This window comes from Rhinopithecus bieti, unplaced genomic scaffold (assembly GCF_001698545.2).
Source record: "Rhinopithecus bieti isolate Rb0 unplaced genomic scaffold, ASM169854v2 scaffold_19737, whole genome shotgun sequence".
Classification (NCBI taxonomy): Eukaryota; Metazoa; Chordata; class Mammalia; order Primates; family Cercopithecidae; genus Rhinopithecus; species Rhinopithecus bieti.
The window spans coordinates 162613-186039 of record NW_016809683.1 but is presented as its reverse complement, the minus strand read 5'-3'; the positions used below and the strand labels follow the sequence as shown (position 1 = coordinate 186039).

General features: G+C 43.8%; 1 protein-coding gene across 5 annotated transcripts in view; it reads left to right on the top strand.

Annotated features, from left to right (window-relative positions):
• Positions 1-23427, top strand: part of LARGE1 (LARGE xylosyl- and glucuronyltransferase 1) — a 653148-nt gene that overhangs the window by 563977 nt on the left and 65744 nt on the right. For all 5 annotated transcript variants that reach the window (XM_017890120.1, XM_017890121.1, XM_017890123.1 and 2 more), the window contains one exon: positions 22669-22824. In XM_017890120.1, the coding sequence (XP_017745609.1) occupies positions 22669-22824 (156 nt within the window). The remainder of the gene's footprint in view (positions 1-22668; positions 22825-23427) is intronic.

Sequence of the window (23427 nt, the reverse complement as noted above, 5' to 3'; positions counted from 1 at the left end):
GCCACATGGAACTGTGAGTTCTCCCTTAAACCTCTTTTTCTTTATAAATTACCCAGTCTTGGGTATGTCTTTATCAGCAGTGTGAAAACGGAATTATACAGCACTATTGCATAGTTTCAGGCACCCGTTCTGGGTCTTGGAATGTGTGCAGATACTACTGTAGTCAGGGGGACCCTGCCTCTCCTGGTCTCCCTCAGCTCACACTCTGCTACTTTAAAGGAAAGTCAGCCTGCGCAGCCCACCTGTGGGAAATGCGGGGGCCCCATGCTGGGTCAGGTGATTGAAAATGTCAGTTAAAGCAAGAATCATAAAAATATTTTAACCTTGATTTGCTTTCTTTTCATCCACAGGCCAGGTTTTTTGGTCTGCTAATTGAGTGCTGTATTAACTTGCATAAACCACCCTAATGAATCTGCTATGGTTATCAGTGTCCTTTCATTCAAAGTGAAACAAGAACTTTAGGACTCTTCCAAAACAATTGGAGGACAGTCCTGGGTTAGTTCTATTTTCCCACCTCTTTAGTCTCACCCACACCTAACGCAAAGGCAAATTTGTTTAGGGACTTCTTTTCATTGAGCTATTGCAAAGCGTTTAGTTTGCCTTTCAGGGAAACAGCAGTTCTTTACAGTTACATGCCATAAACTCAAATAATATCTAATTAGATTTCAAATTGCGTTAGAAATACAAGATATAAAAACAGCTTCGGTAACAATCACAGCTCACTCTTGCTGAGCATAGAGCCCATTTGTAGGAACAGACATCCTCTGACATCCTGCTAGCGAGAGGCTTACCAGCCTGGGGCATCTAGTCTGCCCTAGGTGTCCATGGAGAACTTTGTGCTAAGTAGAGGTTGGTTAAGAGAACTTCTGAGAGGAGAGGTGTTTTCACTGAAGAGGCAAAGGTGTATATCCTTTGGGAGCCAAGCAATCTTGTAAATTCTGATAACGGTTCTGCTTCTTACCAACTGAGGGACTTGAGTAAATCACTTAACCTCTCCCAGGTTCAGTTACATTATTGAGAACATTGAGGCCGTTATTCTTTGCCCCATTCTCAGCCATGCCCCTTGAGTGGTCCGTAGAAAAACACTTGACTTTACCTCATTCTTTTGTGTTTCAGAGACCTTCATTTTTATCTCTTTAGTCCTTACGCTTGATGACTCAGCCTTCCCTGGTTGAGTCTTAAGAAGAGAAGGGAAAGGCCCAAGGGAGCGTCTTTTTATCACTTACCAGTAGCACAAACTCTTAGGAGACCAGACCGTGTAGTGTGCTGGTTTGGAGAAAGGAGCATGAGAGAGATTCTGTGAAACTTTGCTCTAGTTCTTGAGCCTTTGATGGACCATTAGGGAATGAAGCTGTGGTCAGAATCAGTTGTTAATGACCAGGAAAGGGCAAGCAGAGGGTCTAGCACTGGGTCTCTCTAGGGGTTTCTAGAGTCCCAGAACTGAGTAAGCCATGGTTCCTGCTCTCAGGAAAGTCTCTAGTGAGACCTAACTGGTGAGTAATGGAAAATTCCAGTAGAGGCATCTCCAGAAGCAGATGCCACCATGCTTCCCGTACAGCCTGCAGAACCGTGAGCCAATTAGATCTCTTTTCTTTATAAATTACCAGCTCTGAGGGTTTTTTGTTTTTGTTTTTGGAAGCACAGCCTCACTCTGTTACCCAGGCTGGAATGCAGTGGCATGGTGTTGGCTCACTGCAACCTCCACCTCCCAAGCTCAAGCAGTTCTCCTCCCTCAGCCTCCCAAGTAGCTGGGACTACAGGCACACATCACCACGCCTGGCTAATTTTTGTATTTTTAATAGAGTCGGAGTTCCACTGTGTTGGCCAGGCTGGTGTCAAACTCCTGACCTCAAGGGATCTGCCCGCCACAGCCTCCCAAAGTGCAGGGATTACAGATGTGATTTCTTTATAGCAATGTGAGAATGTACTAATACAGAACTCTAACTGGCTACCTTCATTTAACCCAAAACTCCGGACTTTGGTCCCATATATGGGCTCAGATGTTCCTTATAGACAAGGAAGGAATCTCTGGGTTGGCCACTTCTAGATTATGTAGCTCAGAGCACACGTTAAGATGAGTCTGCCATATAGGGTCATTCTAAGGGTATGCTTAAGTTGCTGTTCTCAGGTGTGTTTACCCTACAGAAGTAAGCTGTCACAGCTTCATTGTGGGCCTCAAAAGATGAAAAGGAGTTTTCCAGGATGATTGGGTGGGAATAGGGTTCCAGGCATGGCCTCACTTAATCTTCCCAAGTGTCACAAGGTAAATCTTGTTTTGTTTTATAAGTCAGAAAATGAAGGATCACACAGGTGAAGTCACTTTTCTTGCCCAGTCACGCAGCTAAATATGACAGAGCTGAGGTTCCAACTCACATCTGTCTGATTCAAAAGTCCACAGCATTTTCCTCTGATACAGCAATGAGTTTCTACCTGAAAATACTTTCCGGCCAGGCGCGGTGGCTCTCGCCTGTAATCCCAGCTACTTGGGAGGCTGAGGCAGGCGGATCACAAGGTCAGGAGATCGAGACCATCCTGGCTAACACGGTGAAACCCCGTCTCTACTAAAAATACAAAAAATTTCCTGGGTGTGGTGACGGGTACCTGTAGTCCCAGCTACTTGTGAAGGCAGATAATGGCAATGATCCGGAGGCGGAGCTCTGCAGTGAGCCGAGATATCACGCCACAGCACTCCAGCCGGGGTGGACAGAGCAAGACTCTTCTCAAAAAAAAAAAAAAGAATATATATATATATATTTCCAATGAAAACATATATTAATAGGCGGCCGCCGGCTCAAGCCATGTAATCCCAGCACTTTGGGAGCCGAGACGGGCGGATCTACGAGTCAGAGATCGAGACCATCCTGGCTAACACAGTGAAACCCCTCTCTACTAAAAACTACATAAAAACAGGCCAGGCGAAGTCGCGCCTGTAGTCCAGCTACCTGGGAGGCTGAGGCAGAGCCAGATGGCATCGAACCTGGGATGGACGGAGCTGCCAGCGAGCTGAGATCCAGCCACAGCACCTGCCAGCCCTGGTGACAGCAATGACAGCCGTCTCAAAAAAAAAAAAAAAGAAAACATGATATATAACAGTAATGAACTACATAGGAACTATTGTGGGGTGGGAACTGATGCAGTCCCCTCTTGTGGAGGGATATTCTGCATGAATCTGTCTGGATAAGTAGAATTTCAAAGGCGTTTAACTCCAAAAGAGAACCCTAATAAACACCGTATCCTTGAAAGACATTTGAATTTATTTATTTTTTATTTAATTATTTATTTTTATTTTTTTTTATTTACTTTAGATTTTTGAGATGGAGTCTCCACTCTGTCACCAGGCTGGAGTGCAGTGGTGCAATCTTGGCTCACTTCAAGCTCTCTCCTGATTCACGCCATTCCCTACCTTAGCCTCCCGAGTAGCTGGGACTACAGGCACCTGCCACCCACGCCGCTAATTTTTTTTTTTTTTTTTTTTTTTTTTTTAGAGAGTAGGGCTTTCACCGTGTACGCAGAGTGGTCTCGAACTCCTGACCTCATGAGCCACCTGGCTCGGCCTCCCAAAGTGCTGGGATTACAGGCTCGCGCACCGCACCCGCCAGGACATTTGAATTTAAACAACAGACTCAGAGCTGAATTTTAGACCCCAGTCCATTATAAATTGGGAATTGATACACCTAAAAGAAAAATTCCTAAAGCAGAAGAGAAAAACCAAGAGAAAAAATGCCAGCCATAGGAGGAAATGATGTAAATCTTCTTAGGGCAATTTGGTAGCATTTGCATAAAAAGAGTAGCCCCATAACTAAGCACTGTGAAACATTTTATAATACTTAGAGTTGTGTCAAGTTTCTACAATCTTTGGGGAAGATGAGGGGCCTACCATAATATCAGCGTACTGAACATGCACAGCTAAGCAACTACAGTGAAAAATGAGGCAGGAAATACCAGGGGTAAAAGAATGATGAATGTTAAGGTTGATTTTGGAGGATTGATGGATCCGAGGAAGAAAAAAAACAGTTGGTTGGGGGAGATAGACCTAAAATCTGAATTACTAGCTTCCAGCAACCTTCTTTTCAGTTCAGGCCCAGTGCCGATTTCATTTCATTGCATGACTACGCCAAGGCTTGCAGTGTTTTATGATCTCTGTGTTACACTGCTGTGACCAGTAAACTCAAGGAGTCCTCAGGATTAAATATGAAGGCAGCTGGGCTCCTGTTTTAAGTAGCCCTGTCCTTTGGACCTTGCCCTGTGGCCTGTACACATTGATCTCTCATTCCCCCCAGCAACATGGCAGAGTACCCACTCTGGGCCAGGCTTCACCTGAGTCTCCTTTAGCTACCCTAACCAAGTCTTTCTCATCTAAAAGCTAGAACCTTTTCCTCAATGACTGTAAAGTCATCACTCATGGCTTTATAAAGCGATGAAAGATTAAAAAGGGACATACATAAAATATACAAGGCTTTGAACATTCTAGAACCACCTATTATTCTTTGTGTATGTATTTTTTTTCTTTTTTGAGAGGTTTTCGCTCTTGTTACCTGGGCTCGAGTGCAGATGGTGCAACTCGGCCTCCCTCAACCTCCGCCTCCCTGTTAAGCGATTCTCCGCCTCCACCTCCTGGATAGCTGGGATTACAGACATGGGCCCACCACACGCGGCCTAATCATTTGTATTTTCAGTAGAAGAATTGGGGGGGGTTCTCCATGTTGTCCTGCCTGTCTGAACTCCCAATCTCAGGTGATCTGCCTGTCTCAGGCCCTCGCCAAAGTGCTGGGATACAGGGATGAGTCCACTGTGCCAGTGCCCTCTGTTTTGTATAGAATTTTAAGTGTAGCAATGCATTTTGTTACACTGGATATATTCACAGCTAGTACTGAATCTGGGCTTGTAGGATACCATCACCCAAAATAATGTACATTGTACCCATTAAGTAATTACTCATCCATCTCCCCTCTCCGTCACCCTCGCCCTTCAGAGTTTCTCCCATGGCTTTTATTCCACACTCCTTTGTCCATCGGCCCTCACTATTAGCCCACTTAAAAATGAGAACATGTGGTTATTTGGCTTTCTGTTTCTGATTATTATGCACTTAAAATAAGGCCTCCAGTCCCATCCATGTTTCATGTCTTTTTCACGCTGAATAGTAATATCCATATATATGATATCCTACACCTCACGATTTTCATTTCTCCATTAATCCATGATAGACACTACGGCTGACTCTGCATCTTTGCATTAGCTGAATAGTGCTGCAGTAAACACACAAGTATAGCTATCTTTTGAACACACGATGACTCTCCTTTGGTACGAACTGAAGTAGTAGATGGTTAGATCGAAGTCGCACTCTGTTTTTAGTTCTTTGAGAAAGTCCATGCTTTTTCCATAGAGGTACGTGAATCTGCATTCCCACCAACAAGTATAAGCATTCTCTGCAAAGTAAATTCTCCATTGGCTGGTTTGGCAGACACCATAAAAGGGCACCTCATTCCTACTCCTTTCTTGTTCTGCTATTTCTTTTCCTTTTCTTTCTCACTTCTTTCTTCTTCCTTTTTTTTTTTTTTTTTTTTTCTTTGAGATGGAGATGGAGTCTTACTGTATTGCCCAGGCACAGTGCAATGGCATGATCCCTGCTCACTGCAACCTCTGCCTCCTGGGTTCAAGCAATTCTCCTGCCCCGGCCTCCCGAGTAGCTGGGATTACTGGCACACACCACCATGCTGGCTAATTTTTGTATTTTTAGTAGAGACGGGTCTCACCATGTTGGCCAGGCTGGTCTCAAACTCCTGACTTCAATCAATCCACCCACCTCAGCCTCCCAAAGTGCTGTAATTACAGGCATGAGCCACTGCGCCTGGCCAACTTTCTTATTTCAAAGATGGGAAATAGAGACACTCAAAGGGGAAATGACTTGTCTAAAGCTAAACACCAGTTGGTGGCACAGCTGGGATAAGTACCTGACCTTCACCTCATGTGTCCTTGGATCATGCCGGAGAATGGCAGGCTAAGCTGATAGGACCTTGGGTGACTTAAGCTTGAGTCTGTTGTCTTCCCCCAGCACTCATCCATTTTTTGCTCATGGTTAATTTTCAGAACTGAACTCTTGAGTTTTATTGATTTCAGTTGTCCTTCATTGGCTTTGTTACACATAGCTGATAAACTTCCGATGCAGTTATTGCTAGAAACGACAACAAGATTCCTAGAAGCAAAGTGATGTCTCTGGAAATTTTACCCTACAACAGCCTTTTCCAGAGTATATGTCCAAACAGTTCTAAGAGCTGTTAATTGGACTCTTTAAAATGGGGGAACTGGAGAGGAGGATGGGGAGAGAGGAGTTCTATGTACTGCATACCAAATACTGTATTAGAAAGTCCTGCAGCCAGAAAATCTGATTGATTTTGTTAATCCCAGCATTTTCTACATCTATTTTATATCAACACACAGGAAAGACCCCTTTGATTATAGAATGCCTGGTTGGACAAGTTCCTTAGAAGCCCATTCTTCCTTACATAAATCCTGGCTCTATTAAAAAGAACACAATTTTGAGCAAAGGAAGCATCATTGTAAAGCCGTATTTGACGACCATGGACATTGAGCCACTAACTGAGAGCCTCCCATATAGAAGGCTCAGGTGCATGATATTAACACCGAGCCTCAGAAAGCCAGCAGGCTAGGCAGAGAAAGGGTGGTCCAGGAGGAGTTAGAAGATCTACTTTCGAGATTCTGGAAAAGACCATAAATTGAATGGATCATGGGTTCATAGCTTGGCCGTGATCAGAGAAGAGTAACCAAGGTGAGCAAGAGACCAAGGTTTAATTTTCCGGTTATAACGAAGGGGGCAGGCAGGTAGCATATCCAGGTATACATCTGAAGATCCAAACTACCCTTGAGGAAAGGGCTGCAAAATGCATTTCAGCCTCGCAAGCTACCCAGTACTGAGTGCCCGTGGTATGCAAGGGTTTGAAGACACTTAGTGAAGTTGAGGATATAGAGACAAGTTCATCATAATTCCTGCCCTGAAAGAGCCTCACAAACAGGGGAGACAGAAGTTTCAATTGCTAATTTCTACATACTGTGAACAATACTGTGCAATATTGCTTAGAGGTATCCAGGTCAGAAATGAAGGTGCTACATAAAAAGGGATAGTATGAATGAACACAGGGGCCTAAAAGATCATGGTGTCCAGAAATAACAAGGAAACAGGCAGAGAGCTCAGGCTGTGTACTAAGGAACTTGGACTCTGTGGGTCACCGTACTAAAATATTTCTTATCTGACCTATTCCAGTGCAAACATATTTTTATCGTGGTACATGAATATACTATAAAACAGAAAAGTTTCATTTTATTATATGTTTGAGTAATTTGAAGTCAATTTAGTAATAATAAACCCTTTTGCTCTTATGAAAAACTGTAAGTATTCATGTTTAAACATAGCAATATTATTGAATGTGCTTCATTATTTTTGAAATGTTGCTTTAGTACTTTATGACACAGTGGTTCGTAGTCTTAGTTTTAAAGGCATGTTATACAAGTACTTGGATTTAATGGCTATGACTGCAAAAAAAAAGATGCCTCCTAAAATTCACAGATCCAAATGGAAATAAAGTACATCATTGACTGTGCTTAATACATTTTATACTCATTGTTTCAGTTGAATCTGAAAGTCATACAAAAATATTTGTAGCAGTCAGCTGTTATATTTAAGTCTCTCTTGATGACCATCATTTGCTTTTGATAATTTATTAAATATTCTTTAGCATTTTGATAACACATTGAAAACCCACTGTACAATAAGTCCTCACTTTAATGTCAACAGGTTCACAGGAACTGTGACTTTTAAGTGAAACAACACACTATGTGTCATAAGAACTTAACTCTTGTTTATATCAACTAACAAGGTAAATTGATTTCTTTATAGGGTATATAATTTCACTTAAAGCTGCAGCCTCCAAGTATCTATCAACCTTAAGTGAAGACTGTAACTTTTTTTATTTGGAAGTTCATTTGGAAGGTTAAATCTATTTTGAAGTTTCCTAAGTATATAGAAATGAGGGCTTTGATAGGTAACATCATTTTTTGGCCTCACAATCCCATAATGAGGGAAACAATTTCAAACATTTATTTTCTAAAAGCTCTATCCTGTTTCAGAGTTTCTGTCTGAACGCACAATATTTACTTTCTCATCTGTCACCTTTCCACTGAAGGGTCAGATTTAAAGTGGGTGTGTTTTTTCAAAAGTGTAAGATAGAATACTACCAGCATCCATCCTTTCTTCACGTGTGCCATCTCTTACATGTCCTTTGCTTTGAGTTAGCCAGCAAAGCTGTGTGTTACACACATTTTCATTGCCTCCTCATGTCATTAGAAAGTACTGTAAAATTGTAATGCTATTTTTAGTCTTGCCTGTATAAAATTACCTAAATCAATGGCATCTAGCAGTGCATGTGCCTGCCGGCTTCAAGTACTTTGTTGCAGGCTTGCTTAGCAATGATGGAGTCAAAGGAATGCATTGCAGGGTGCAGACTCTGTGACCTGACTCCAGAATCCTTTTGTTATTCCAGTTAAAGCACCGTACCTCTAATGATTCCACATACTCTCTTTTCATAAAATATTGTTATCATTAAAGTAGGAATTTACCGCTCAGTATATAACTCTGCAGGACATCTTGCCTTTAGTACTCACAAAAAAGTCATTCTTTGTGTCTTTCATTATCTAAACAGAATCTATCAAATAGCGTAAGCCCACACCCAGTACTCTGTACTTTAATGTAATTCCATAGCAAATCTCCCATGTAATTCAGTCTAATACTAGTTGCTTCAGTCCTTCAGCGTAGTTTTCTCTGACTCTTCCTGCAATATTTGCTGACAAAGGAACTTACTTCATTTTCTTACCATAGTATCTTTGTATATTTTTACAGCCACTTTTGCCAAGGCAAAAAAAAAAAGAAAGAAAGAAAGAAAAGCAAGTATTCTCCTTACTGGACTTCATTATCCTTTATTCTGATGAAAGAAATCTCTAAAGAGACTTCTAACCTCTTTTCACAGAGTTCAGTGAAACATTGTCAAGCTTAAGACCAACTATCACAAGACTTTAAACATCATCCAGAAATGACGGAGACTTCGTCTGCATATTCTGAATGCTTTTGTTTTTAAATGTCTTGCTAATCACGCATCTTTATACTAACATTAAGTAATATCTCAAGGAGTAATACACAGTTTGAAGTTCTCCCTGAATGATAGTGGTTGTAAGTTCATATTTCAAATAGTCTTGAGAATTTAAATTTTTTGCCAATTTCTTGTCAGATCCAATTAGGGAGTCATTTCTCTACTTTGTAATGGAGCTAAGGAAGAGCTTGTACTGGGAACAGAAGTGTCAGCTCAGCTGTTTTCTTACTACTCACATCAACTGGTCTTATTGCTATTCTCAGTCTGTAGCTCCTTTGTAGAACTCCCTTTTTTAATTATAAGCTTTTATTTGGAAGGATGTTAGACTTAAAAGTTTAAAAGGTAGCATAAAGAGTTTGTATATATCTATCATCTGGTTTCACTTTCCCCTCATGTTAACATCATTTTTTTTTTTTTTTTTTTTTTTTTGGTGGAGGGGCAGTGTGGAGTCTCACTCCGTCGCCCAGGCTGGAGTGCAGTGGTACAATCTCAGCTCACTGCAACCTCCACCTCCCAGGTTCAAGCAATTCTGTCCCTGCCTCAGTCTCCCAAGTAGCTGGGATTACAGGCGCCCACTACCATGCCTGACTAATTTTTGTATTTTCTTTTAGTAGAGATGGGGTTTTGCCATGTTGGCCAGGCTGGTCTTGAATTCCTGACCTCAGGTGATCTGCCCGCCTCCGCCTTCCAGAGTGCCGGGATTATAGGCATGAGCCATGAGCCATGAGCCACCGTGCCTGGCCAGCATCTTCTAACAGTGGTACCTTCATCGAAACTGACAAACCAACATCAATATATTGCTTTTCAAGTTAAACTTCAAGCTTTCATTGCCTTTCACTCAATTGTTCCATTTAAGCTTTATTTCCTTAAGTCTCCTTGGGTCTGTCATAATTTCAGAGTCTTTCCTGGTGTTTCTGACTGACCTCAATCGTTTTGAGGAGTACTGGTCAGGTAGTTTCTAAAATGTCCCTTAAGTAGGTTTGTCTAGTATACTTTCTCACGATTAGACTGAGGTGATCGGTTTTTGGAAAGAATATCATGGATGTGAAGTGCCCTCCTCCTCACATTGTATCAGGAGGCACACGATGCCCACACACAGCATTTCTAGGGATGTTAGCTCTTCTTATGTAGTAAAGGCAATGTTTGCTAGGTTTCTCCACTATAAACGTACTAGTTTTCGCCTGGGCACGGGGGCTCACGCCTGTAATCCCAGCACTTTGGGAGGCCAAAGTGGGCAGGTCATGAATGCACGAGATCCAGACCATCCTGGCCAACACGGTGAAACCCCGTCTCTACTAAAAATACAAAAATTAGCTGGGTGTGGTGGCGCGTGCATGTAGTGCCAGGTACTCGGGAGGCTGAGGCAGGAGAATCGCTTGAACCCTGGAGGCAGTGGTTACAGTGAGCCAAGATCACGCCATTGCACACCAGCCTGGGTTACTCCATCTCAATACATACATACATACGTACGTAAATAAATAAATAAATAAATAAATAAATAAATGTTTCTAATTTTCCCTTTCATACTCTATTTTTGGGAAGTGAGTCATTACATCTACCCTGCACTGGAAATGGAGGGATTAAGATGCATCTCCTCAAAAAGGGGGTAGTAGTATCTACATATATTATTAGAATTTCTCTGAAATTGAAGATTGGTCACTTTTTCTCCATTTATACTTATTTATTTTAAAACCATGTATATCTCTATACACTCATTTATTTTATACTTTGGGTTATAATGCCGGACTCTTCTTTAAGCCATTCATTTTGTGAGCGCTATTTTAATTACATATTAGTAATTATAATGCTAATGAAATACACTAAAAATAAGTAATAGTATGGTTGGTTGGTAGAAGATTTTGCCAGAACACCTCAGTATTTGAGAGCGCAGTGCCACCGTATCATGCCTTCTGCATTGATGCAGCTAGATATGGGTGCTCACATGACAGCCTCTCCCTCTCCCTCTCTGCCTTTGCTTTTCTCTGTTATGGCAGAGTGGCTTCCTGAGGCCTCCAGCCAGTAGTTAGAGCTTAGTCATTGATCAGATATTAATTGCACACTTGCTATGAGCTTAGTCATTCAACAGGTATTAATTGCACCCTCGCTGTGACCTAGACACTGGTTACGCAACAATGAACAAGGCAGTCCAGGCCTTTGCTGTCCTTGAACTTACATTCTAGTATGGAATACAGCTATCACACAAGAAAACAAATGATCAATTGTCATTTCAGGCAGAATGTGCAATGAAAACATAAAAAAAGCAAAGGCTAATGGAAGAGTTACTGGTACTCATGGACCCAGATTGAAGAGAGAGGCCTTTTGCTCTCGATGTCTCCTCAAAAGGACTCTGTTGACCCTTCATGGGACAGGTGTCCATGCAAGAGCCCATCTCTGTGCTCTTAGGAATGGCCAGAGTCCATGTCCGTGCTTCTGGCGGGTCAGGCATGACTGACAACCCCATTAGAATCATGGGAAGAAGGCCTGGTCTACTTCTGCAAAGGACGGTGATGCAGGGTAGACAAAAGAGCGATAGTGGGCCCCATGGAAGGTGCCTGCTGGGAACCAGGAAGCTCAGCTGCCTCTCCCAGGGTTTCCAAGCAACGAATCCTATGGTGCTCACCCCCAAGGACATTACTGAAATTCAGCCAAGTTGGCAACATCTCATGGGACTCAAGCCAGCTGCTCCTCAACCCACCTTGGTCAATTTCCTCAGCTAAGGATCCCATGCCAACCTCTAGAATTGGGATCTGCTTCCTTCTAGCCTGCCTGTCCTCCAATCACACCCCCGAGGAGGACACTGTGGGGAGGCTAAAACGTGAATACAGTCTTAGTAATTAATTCCATAGAGACAGGAAGAATACGGCTGGTTATCACTCCTGGTCTTGTGTGGGTTGTCTGCAGGGGAGTCGCATAAAGGCAGCAGTCATTGAGGACACTTAACGCTGTTTGCATCTTTCTTCATGTCCTGCTATCAAGGCATCATCAGGAATTCTTTGCATGTAACAGAATCCAGTTCAAATTGGTTTTTACCCCCATTTTATAGCATAAAGGAACCCAACACATTGAACATGATGAACATTAGAGAAAATACAGCTGAATCGTCTCATGGATTCATGACCTTCCCAGCCCTGAATATTGTGAAGAGTCTCCATTTTCCTGTTGTCCTTTTATCCCCTCCTTAGCCTCTACCTCCTTGGGCAGGGAAAAATAAGAAGTGTTACAGAGGACAGAACAAGAAATGATAGGATATGACACAAGGCCTGGGGTTCATGTATTGGCCTAAGTGTCTACATTTTCCACATGAGAAGACTAAGTCATGAATGAGTTGGATCTCTTTTCTTCCCCTTTCCTGGATAATGATGTATTTTTTGTCTGGGAAGAAATTTTCTTTTCTTTTTTGGCCGAGACTACTAAAACCAAAAGGCAACAGGAATCTGTGTGACAGGAGCCGAAGAGTTATGAGTGCCAGGACCCCAGACTACACTGTGGCAAACTTTTGTGGCTGAAAGAGATGTCTTGGTATAAAGGGCACCATTTTTATTTAATTTTTATATAATAGCAGTACCTGATAATTGTCAGGAGTTGGAAAGGAAAAGGAAGAGGGATGGAAAGGAAGCTTCAGCAGCTCATGGGGAAGCTGAGGTACAATCCACGGCGAGTCAACAAACATTGGCCAAGCCTCCTTTTGCCTGCAAAGTTGGATAGAACACAGCTCTTGCGTTCAAGGATCCAACAATCCGGGATGTTGGACAGTGTCACTTTAGCTAATGCTGAGCCTTCCTCAGAGAGAGCATCATGTGGGAATGGAGTATGTATATTCCACAGACTTGATTCATATCACAAGCACTGAGCACAGATCTGCTGCAGGCTCCATGGTGGACACCTACATTAAATTCTCCAGAGAAGCAGAACCAATAGGAAATAGAATGTGTATCTATCTGAAGATACTAATTATGATAATTGACTCATGGGTCATGGAGGCAGAGAAGGCCCACTCTCTGCCGTCTACAAGCTGGATTCCCAGGAAAGCCAGTGATATATTTCAATCTGAGTCTGAAGGCCTGAGAACCAAGGAAGCTGATGGTTAAGTCCCTGTATTCATCCATCTTCATACTTCTATGAAGAAATACCTGAGACTGGGTAATTCATAAAGAAAAGAAGTTTAATGGACTGACAGCTGCACCGAGCTGGGGAGGCCTCACAATCATGGCAGAAGGCAAAGGAGGAGCAAAGGCATGTCTTACATGGCGGCAGGCAAGAGGGCATGTGCAGGGGAACTGCTCTTTATAAAATCATCAGATCTTGTGAGACTTATTCACAATCATGAGAACCNAAGATACTAATTATGATAATTGACTCATGGGTCATGGAGGCAGAGAAGGCCCACTCTCTGCCGTCTACAAGCTGGATTCCCAGGAAAGCCAGTGATATATTTCAATCTGAGTCTGAAGGCCTGAGAACCAAGGAAGCTGATGGTTAAGTCCCTGTATTCATCCATCTTCATACTTCTATGAAGAAATACCTGAGACTGGGTAATTCATAAAGAAAAAGAAGTTTAATGGACTGACAGCTGCACCGAGCTGGGGAGGCCTCACAATCATGGCAGAAGGCAAAGGAGGAGCAAAGGCATGTCTTACATGGCGGCAGGCAAGAGGGCATGTGCAGGGGAACTGCTCTTTATAAAATCATCAGATCTTGTGAGACTTATTCACAATCATGAGAACAGCACAGGAAAAACCCACCCCGATGATTAAATTACCTCCCACCAGGCCCCTCCCACAACACCTGGAGATTATGGGAGCTACAGTTCAAGATGAGATTTGGGTGGGGACACAGCCAAACCATATCGGTCCCAGTCTGAAAGGAGGAGAAGACTGATGTCCCAGCTCAAAGAGTGAGCCAAAAAAAAAAAAAAAAAAACAGCAACTTTCTCCTTCCTCTGCTTTTTGTCCTATTCAGGGCCTCAATGGATTGGACGATGGCTTCCCATACTGGGAAGAGCCATTTGCTTTGCCGAGACCGCTAATTCAGATGCTAATCTCCTCTGCAAACACCCTCACAGACACACCTGGAATAATTGTTTCACCAAATATCAGGGCACACCATGATCCAGTCAACTTGATACATAAAATTACCTACTACAATGCCATTACAGCTTTTGTTTCATTGATCCTATGCAGCAGGTATTATTATTTTCTTTTAAGAGGTTGGAAAATAGAGGTTCAAATATAGTAGGTAGTTTGGAGTGACAGAAAAGGCAATGGTACAATTTGAACCTAAGTCTTACCAGATCAGTGCCTTGCCCTTGCCCTCTTGATCTGTGCCTAGTACTTTTGTGTGTGTGTTGGGGGGTGGGGGGGGCAGAGTTTCACTCTGTTGCCCAGGCTGGGGTGCAGTGGTGCAATCTTGGCTCACCACAACCTCCGCCTCCCATCTGCCCAGTACTTTAAACCCAACTTAAAGTGCCTGTGTTTCAGAATAGTCCCCTGTTCGAGTCTCTCCTTGAAGTCTAGCCAGGAGGACCTGCCTTTGGCCTGGTTCATCTCTGGACTGTGTTGTCTGTACCTTCCCTATCCTTGCCCCTCAGGTTGTGTGACAATCTGCAGTCCCTTATTTAAAATCTTGTTTCTTACTCCTCCTTCCCCCATACAGGTTCTGTTTTCATCCAGCCTTCTTCATTGGCAAGGTGACTCTTTCATGAAGTCTAAACCAGATGTCTTTTATAACTGAATGAACACATGCAATATACCTTTATCTCCATCACTGCATCAGTCCTGATATTGATCACAACTTTGCAAAGTAGTTGTGGTTATGCTCCTTCTACAGATGAGGGGCTATCTCTGTGATATTAGGCAACTAGGTGCGAGTTACATAGCAACTAAGTGCATATCAGAGCTGGAGCTGGGTCTGGCTTGTAGGTTTGTCTGCTCCTCCTTTTCTCTCATGTGTCATAATCCCAAAGATGACAAGGAGAAGGACTTGTGAAAATATTGCCCTTCTCTTTGAAAATCCAAACAAGGGGATAACAGCGGGAGCTTAAACTCCTTCAAGAAAAAATGACAAGCTGTTTGTCCCTTAGACAAAGAAAAGGAGAATATGTTTCTCCATTCCAAAGCCCACATTAGTACAGCTTTTATAATTGATTTACCATAGACAGACAGAATGTGAGGATTATTGAGAATGTCATCATCATGATTTCCATTCTTGAACCAAAGGGCAGCTACTGAATACTAACTACGTGCCAGGCACTGTGGCACTCCAAAAGAATAATAAGTCAAATTCCCTGCCAGCCTGGAAATTCACATCCCAGTGCTGCCAGGTGCGGGCATGTAAATAAATAATTACAAGAAGCATACAATGAGTTCTCTAATAGAGCTAACTGCAAGAGCCTGCAGAGCACTGAAGAAGGACCTAGCAACTGCCTAGGGTGTTATATTAGGAATACTTACAATGTGAATCAGAAAACCCAATTTGTAGTGGCTTAAAATAAAGTAGGGGGTTTGTCTTACCTAAGAACTCCAGAGTAGGCAAACACAGACACTGGCTCATAGGAGAGCAATATGTTGACCTGTCATGGTCACAGGATGGCTGTCATGATTCTAGTCATCACATCTGTTTACGATAGAAAGGTGAGTGAAGTGAGAAGAGGACACTAGCCATATGTGAACGTTTTTATTAGGAAATCGGTGCTTCCCTATGCAACTTTTTAGGCGTTCCTAGGTCACGTGGCCACCCTTGGCTGCAAGGTAGTCTGGGAAATCAGAGACTTGGATCATGATTGGCTTAAATCTTGGGTCATGATCCATTCACAGGGGTGGGGGACATTGCACCTACAAACAAAATTAGTGTTCTGTTAGGAAGAATGGGGTGGAGGGGGAGACATGCAAGGAGGCAGCCTTCTACCGTGAGTGTTCAGGGAAAGCTTTGCAGAAGATGTGCATTTGAGCTCAGCCATGAAAGATTAGCTGGCATTGGTATGAAAAGAAGGTAGGAGGCCAGGCGTGGTGGCTCACGCCTGTAATCCCAGCACTTTGGGAGGCCAAGGTGGGCATATCACCTGAGGTCAGGAGTTTGAGACCAGACTGGCCAACACGGCGAAACCTCGTCTCTACTAAAAATACAAAAATTAGCCAGGTGTGGTGGTGCATGTCTGTAGTCCCAGCTACTCAGGAAGCTGAGGCGGGAGAATCGCTTAAACCTGAGAGGTGGAGGTTGCAGTGAGCTGAGATCGCATCATTGCACTCCAGCCTGGGCAACAAGAGCGAGACTCTGTCTCAGAAAGAAGAAAAGAAAAGAAGGTAGGGCATTGTAGAGAGAAAGTAAGGCCATTCTAGCAAGGCGGAGAGCATATGGAAAGACCCAGCATCATGAGAAACACGTTTAAGAAATACCAGGAATGCTTTTAGCCTAGATATAGAGCTGGAATCATAAGTGGAAGGCAGTTTGCATCAGGCTTACCTGTCAGGCTAGGTGTTATTCTGTGGATCGTAGAAGGTCGATAGGAGTGTTGAGATGGAGACCCATTTTCCAATGCCTGTTATCCCAGTAACTTGGAAGAGATAAGATCTATGTTCTTATTCACCTGGGCGTTTGCACACAGGCTCTGATTTCTTTCTTCGCTCTTTTGCGCCATTAATGACTTTTATGAACCCTCTGGGGTCTGAGTGCATCAGAAGTGTTGGCTGAACTCTTTCCATAGCCTTGTCCTTGTACTGAGGTCTTGTTTCTGCCTTTGAACTGCCTTTTCCTGTGCCTTTGATGGGTGATAGAGTTTCTCATGTCTCCTTTAATCACATTGACTTCTGCTGCCTTCCCAGATGATGTTTAAGTTTCCTGGACAGTAATCAATTTCTGTCAGTTTTCTCTGGCTCAGTAGAGGCTCACTCCAAGTCTGCACATATACTCAGCCTTTATAGGCATTTCAGATCCAATCAGATCACACCCATGGGGCCTCTGATGCTTGGCAGCTCCTGCAGCCCACCTGGCATGCAACCTCCATGCCCCGCTCTCTCTACTTCCCGCCAGACTGGAGGCTCCACCTGTGTATCTGGGAAATCCTGAATCACCCTGCGGCCTTAGTATCCCAGGGGTGGGTATTAGAAGGGGAAAGTAGGTTTCATTTCTGATCCTGTCATCTTTTGTCAGTCTCATGTTCATTTCTGTAAACAGAGTTATTTAATATGATGACAGATACGGGAGAAATAAGGGACACAGATTTCTAATTTTTCTATCTGCTTGGGTTCAAATCCTGACTCTCCTACTTTCTAGCTCTGTAATTCAGGCAACGTGCTAAATTTTTCTCACCTGACAGGTAACATAGTGAGAGCTTCACTTGTCTCATGGAGTTGTGTAAAGAGTAAACGAACTATTAGAAGCAAAGTTCTCAGAAGGGTGCCTGGCATACAGTAAGTGTTGGATATATGTTCGCTGCCAATAATTATTATTATTACTACAGTGATAACGTGCCTCAGAAAGTGGAACAAGGTATCGTAGATTTTTATCACAATCCTTGTACATCCACATGCACTTATCAGCTCCTCACAAAAATCTATTTTGGGTGCATTCTCCAGTGTCACTCTGTCCCAGAGGTGAAAGCCTGTCAATAAATGTCTACACCACCAGCTTTTGCTACCCCCAAGCCAGCAGTGATGACTGATTCTTTCCCTCAGGGGACCAGGACACGACATTTCTTAGTAGTCACCAGCTTGCTGCCCCCAAGCCAGCAATGATGGGTGATTCTTTCCCTCAAGGGACCAGGACTTGACATTTCTTAGTAGTCAAACAAGCAGTGATAAAAAAAAATATCAGCAACACAGATCCTAAGTCAGATTTCCAGAGTGCGAAGTGTGGTTTAGTGGACAGAGCAGTGGCCCGGTAGACAGAAGCTGGACTCTACCTCTACCTCTACCTCTGCTGTGTGACTCTGGGTAAGTCACTTTTCCATGCTGGGTCTTGGTTTCTTTCCACTTAATATGACCCTACGCAGGAAGAATCACCAACAGCCTCTTTAAATGCACGTTATCATACTTGTAGTTTAAAAATGGACAGTTTTATGATACTGCCTCTCTAAGTTGTAAGTTTCAGGAAGAGAGTTAGGGTCTCTTGTGTGTATCTCTGCATTCACAGCCCCTAGATCAGTGTCTGGCACAAAATCAGTGTTCATCTTACTATCTGTTGAATGAATACATGAGATATAAAAGAAAGAAAATCATTTCTGAGTGTGATGGTTGATACTGTCAACTTGATGGGATTGAAGGATACAGAGTATTGATCCCAGGTGTGTCTATGAGGGTGTTGCCAAAAGAGATTAACATTTGAGTCACTGGGCTGGGGAAGGCAGACCCACCCTTAATCGGGTGGGCACCATCTAATCAACTGCCAGCAAATATAAAGGAGGCAGAAAAACGTGAAAAGGAGAGACTGGCCTAGCCTCCCAGCCTGTATCTTTCTCCCGTGCTGGGTGCTTCCTGCCCTCAAACATCAGACTCCAAGCTCTTCAGTTCTGGGACTTGGACTGGCTCTCCTTGCTCCTCAGCTTACAGACAACCTATTGGGGGACCTTGTGATCGTGTAAGTTAAGACTTAATAAACTCCTTTATATATCTATCCTATTAGTTCTGTCCCTCTAGAGAACCCTGACTAATACCCTGAGCAAGACAGATCTGATTTTGTATTAAGCTTGAGCACGTACGCACTTAGTGACCCTGGGCTAGTCTGAGGTTCAGACTCATCCTCTGTAAAAATGAAGATAGTAATAGAAACCACCGTACCAGGTCGTTTTGATTGAATGTGATCTCATGGTCACATTCACACATTTTGAGGAGGAGTGGGAGACAGTCCATTACATCTGATAAGCTATTCGACCCCCACAGGAGAAAGTAAGGGCAGTAGGGGCTATGGAGGGAAAGGTGAGAGCTGTTTTGTTTCCTCTCTAATCCCATGATCACATTCAACGTAGAGAAGTAAATAATAGGTATTGTATGTTTAACATTCATATATATGTATATGGATACACACATCCATTAAAAACCCTGGCCTGGCCAGATGCAGTGGCTCAAAGTGCTGTAATCCCAGCAGTTGGGGAGGCTGAGGCAGGAGGATCACTTTGGTTTAGGAGTTTGAGACCAGCCTGGGCAACATAGTGAGACCTCATCTCTACAAAAAATAAACAAAACTAGCTGGGCATGGTGGTGTGTGCCTGTAGTCCCAGCCACTCAGGAGCCTGAAGAGGAAGGATCACTTGAGTCTGGGAGATTGAGGCTGCTGTGAGCCCAGATTGTACCACTGTACTCCAGCCTGGGTGATAGAGGAAGATCCTGTCTCCAAAACAACAAACAAACAAAAAACACCAGCCTAATGTCTAGCATATAATGGGTATTAGACACATGATAGGTATTTAGGTTGGTGCAAAAGTAATTGCAGTTTTTGCTATTTTCATGGCAAAAACCACAAGTACTTTTTGCACCAAACTAAATATTATTTATTTAGATCCTAGCACAAGGTAATGGAGTATTCTGTGTCCTGATGATTAAAAACTCAGGAGCAAAATGTAAATCTGAATATACCTTAATAGACTTCTGAATGGGCTTGCCGGTCAGAGGGAGCTGGATTGCAAAGAACTCTTCAGAACCCCCTTTGCTTGCCCATGACCTCACCATCCACTCCACAGTGTTCCTTCTTATATAACACCAGCATTTGCCTGTAGTAAATACACAAACCCAGATCTAGTTTGTGAATACACAAACTAGACAGCTGCAGAGCAGGATGAGGCTTGATGAGCTGACAGATGGCTTGGGGTGTGTTGTGGGGCACCAGGAGACCCGGGTCCTAGTTCCAACCCTGACTTGGCACAGACTCCCCATGTGATGTGGAGTGGACTCATTTCTCTGTAAATTTCACTCTCCTCGTCTGTAAAATGCTCAGCCCTTTAGGACTAGATAGGATAGTAGTTAAGAACCTCAGGTTTAGGCTTTAGAGCTGGCTGCCAGTCTCAGCTCTGCAACTTACCAGCTGTGAGAGACAGGCAAGTCACATACCATCTCCATAAAGTGGACAGTGGGATTCAAATGGGCTTGTTTGGAGGATTTAATGAGACCATGTCTCTTAAGTACCTGGCAGAGTTGTGCACAATACATTAAGCTTTGTTTGTTTGTGGGCCCATAGGCCAGCCCTTCTTTTCACTTAGTTTAAGTTTCTCCCTGTTGAGGAAGCTTACATTTCCTCAGTCAGATCCACATCCATCAACTTTCCTGCTGGCTCAGCACTTGGCAAGCACCGGAATCATTCTCAGAGAAGACAACGATCCCCACTGGGTATGAGTGACACCAGCCCTCATGCAATTATTTTAATGCATGGCCCAAGATCTTCTTATGCCCAGATCGAATGTGTTCTCAGGGGAGAGTCTTCCCTCTCCTACCCTTCAAAAGGCACAAGAAGAAAACCACATATTGCACACTCATCCGTCCCTGAAATGTAAGCCTCATCAAATAGTTTCATCCCTGCCAGCCCTCTGTACCCTCCTGAATGCTGAGTGCTTGCTTCCTGACTGATGCTGGCAGGAAGGAGAAAGGAGGGCAAAACTCCTCCTTCCCTGCCCCATCTTTGAGAGGGAAGGAAACCCACACTTATGGAGCCACTCTGACATGCAAGCACGGAGCTAGGCATTTATTTAACCCTCTTACCTACTTTGTCAGGCTTGCTGATCCCCTCCTTGCACTTGAAACAGGTTCCAAGAAGATAAACCAGTTGTTCAAGGACACACACAGCTAAGTAAAGAGCATAGCTGGGATTCAGACCTCAGCTGGTCTGAGGTCCACAGTTCTAACTCTGGCTACTGTATCATTCATTGCTAGTTATGGGAGGTCGTGGGGATGTGGTTTGGACCAAATAGATTTCCCATCCTTCATTATGCCATGAGAGAGAAAATTGGTCTTCTAGAGCAGTATTTATCCAGCCAGCTTCCATGGGTATTGCTAATGCACATTCCCAAAACAGAGGGCAGAGGGAGCTGGGTCTTCCAGTCCTCCCTTCAGATGGCAGGCTCTGGACCCTGCTGCAGACTCTCATAGATAGAACCCAACCAAAGGAGGAAGCAGGAAGTGACTGAGCTGTGGACACCCAGTTCCTTCCCTCAGTGTCTTAGTCCAGTCTGGCTGCTTGATGTTTATTTCTCAGTTCTGGAGGCTGGGAAGTCCAAGGTTAGGGCGCCAGCAGATCAGATTCGGTGTCTGGTGAGGGCATGCTTTCTGGTTCCTAGCTGGCACCTTTCCCATCTGTCTTCACATGGTGGAAGCAAGCAAGGGAGCACTTTAGGGTCTCTTTTCTAAGGGCACTAATCCACTCGTGAGGGTTCTTCCCTCGTGACCTAATGACTTCTCGAAGATCCCACCTCCTAATGTCATCATCTTGGCGATTAGACTTTCAGCATGTGAATTTGGTGGGAGAGTGGAAGACAGTCCCTTACATTTGATATACTGTTCAACTGCCACGGGAGGAGAGAGTAAGGGCAGTAGGGGGCTATTGAGGGAAAGGCTATTTTGTTTCCTCTATAATCAGATAAAGCATGAAACAACGTTTTAAAAGCTTGACTTCTGTCCTCCACAGTGTAGAGGAAAGAACGTGGGCTTGGAAATCAGACATGCTTACGTTTGAAGCCTAGCTCCTCGGTCCCTGTGTGCTGATCTCAGACACAGTGCAAGCCCAGTGAGTGGCTAAGCAGGTGGACTCTGGAATCAGGCTACAGAGGTTCTAAGCCTACTTTTCTGTGACCACAGGCAAATTACAGAGTTTTTGTGCCTCTACTTCCCCATCCGTAAAATGGAGTTAGTAATCGTGGTACCCCATAGGCCTGTTATAAGTATTAAATAAACTAATACAAATTATGTCTTACTAATCATGGTTATTCTATAGTAATAATGAATCATTTTTAATACTAACAATGAATGCCACCAGATATTAATAATAAATTAAGGTGCTTTCTTAGAACAAATTTTAGTACTATTTAAATATTCTAGGCCAGGCATAGTGGCTCACACCTGTAATCCCAGAACTTTGGGAGGCCAAGGTGGGAGGATCACTTGAGCCCAAGAGTTTGAGACCAGCCTGGGCAACATGGCCCAGTCATGCCCCCTCTGAGCGGCACCTACAGGCAGCAGTTGGCCGAGCAGAAATAAGGTTTGCAGAGTCGCGTCCTAAGCATCACATCTTAGGGCTGAGAGATGACAATGTAATAACTGGCACAGATTATTTCCATTTCATGGATGAGGAAACTGAGGCACAGAGATTCAGTCACTTGTGCGAGATTAAAGGACTACCTAGAGCAGAGTCAGGGTTTGATCCCAGGTGACCTGGCTTCAGAGCCCTTACCCTTAACCACTCTGCCAAAATGTTGAATGAGTGAACGAACAGAGCCTCAAATAATGCTTAGCCTAGTGCTGAGCCATGGCTTCCTACAGGTGTGAGGGCCCCCCCATCCACGCCGCACATGACCACCTCCTTATCTCCCTGCCAGGTCATTCACTGGAACTCCCCCAAGAAGCTCCGGGTGAAGAACAAGCACGTGGAGTTTTTTCGCAACCTCTACCTGACCTTCCTGGAGTATGACGGCAATCTTCTGAGGCGGGAACTGTTTGGCTGCCCCAGTGAGGCTGATGTCAACAGTGAAAACGTAAGTGGCTCGTAAGGCTCGACAGGGAAGGGGCGGCTTCTCTGCTCGTCCATCATCAAGGACCTCCCCCATGCCAGGGTCTACGTCAGGCTCACGGCAGGACCTAGATGAACACAATGCCATTGGTGCCCAGGGTCCACCGTCTAGTGGGGGAGACAGGTACATCAGCGGGTCCCTCGCATGCTGGTCACTGTGGATGCAGACAGTATATTTGATCCAGACGAGGTGAAGTCAGAAGTGAGTTTCCAAGCAGGGGAAACAGATTAAGCAGATTAAGCAAAACCACCATTGAAAGGAAAAATCAAGTGTCTCTTGTAGCCAGGAAATGCCAGCGTTTTTGCGGACGTGACATCCACATGGGAGACCCAGGATTCAGTGGAGTTAGTGCGTGGGAAAACACAAAAAGAGCTTTTCACGGGTAACTGGCTCTTTTAGGGGTCAGCATGGGTGAAGACAGTGTTAAGCAGGTACTCAGTCACCACCATGGCTATAGTCTACTATAGCTATTCCCGTTTCTCTGTTTCTTCACCACTTAAAATTTGTTCATGTTGTATCTCATTTGATGTTCATAGAAACCCACTTTTTTTTTTTTGTTGTTTTTTT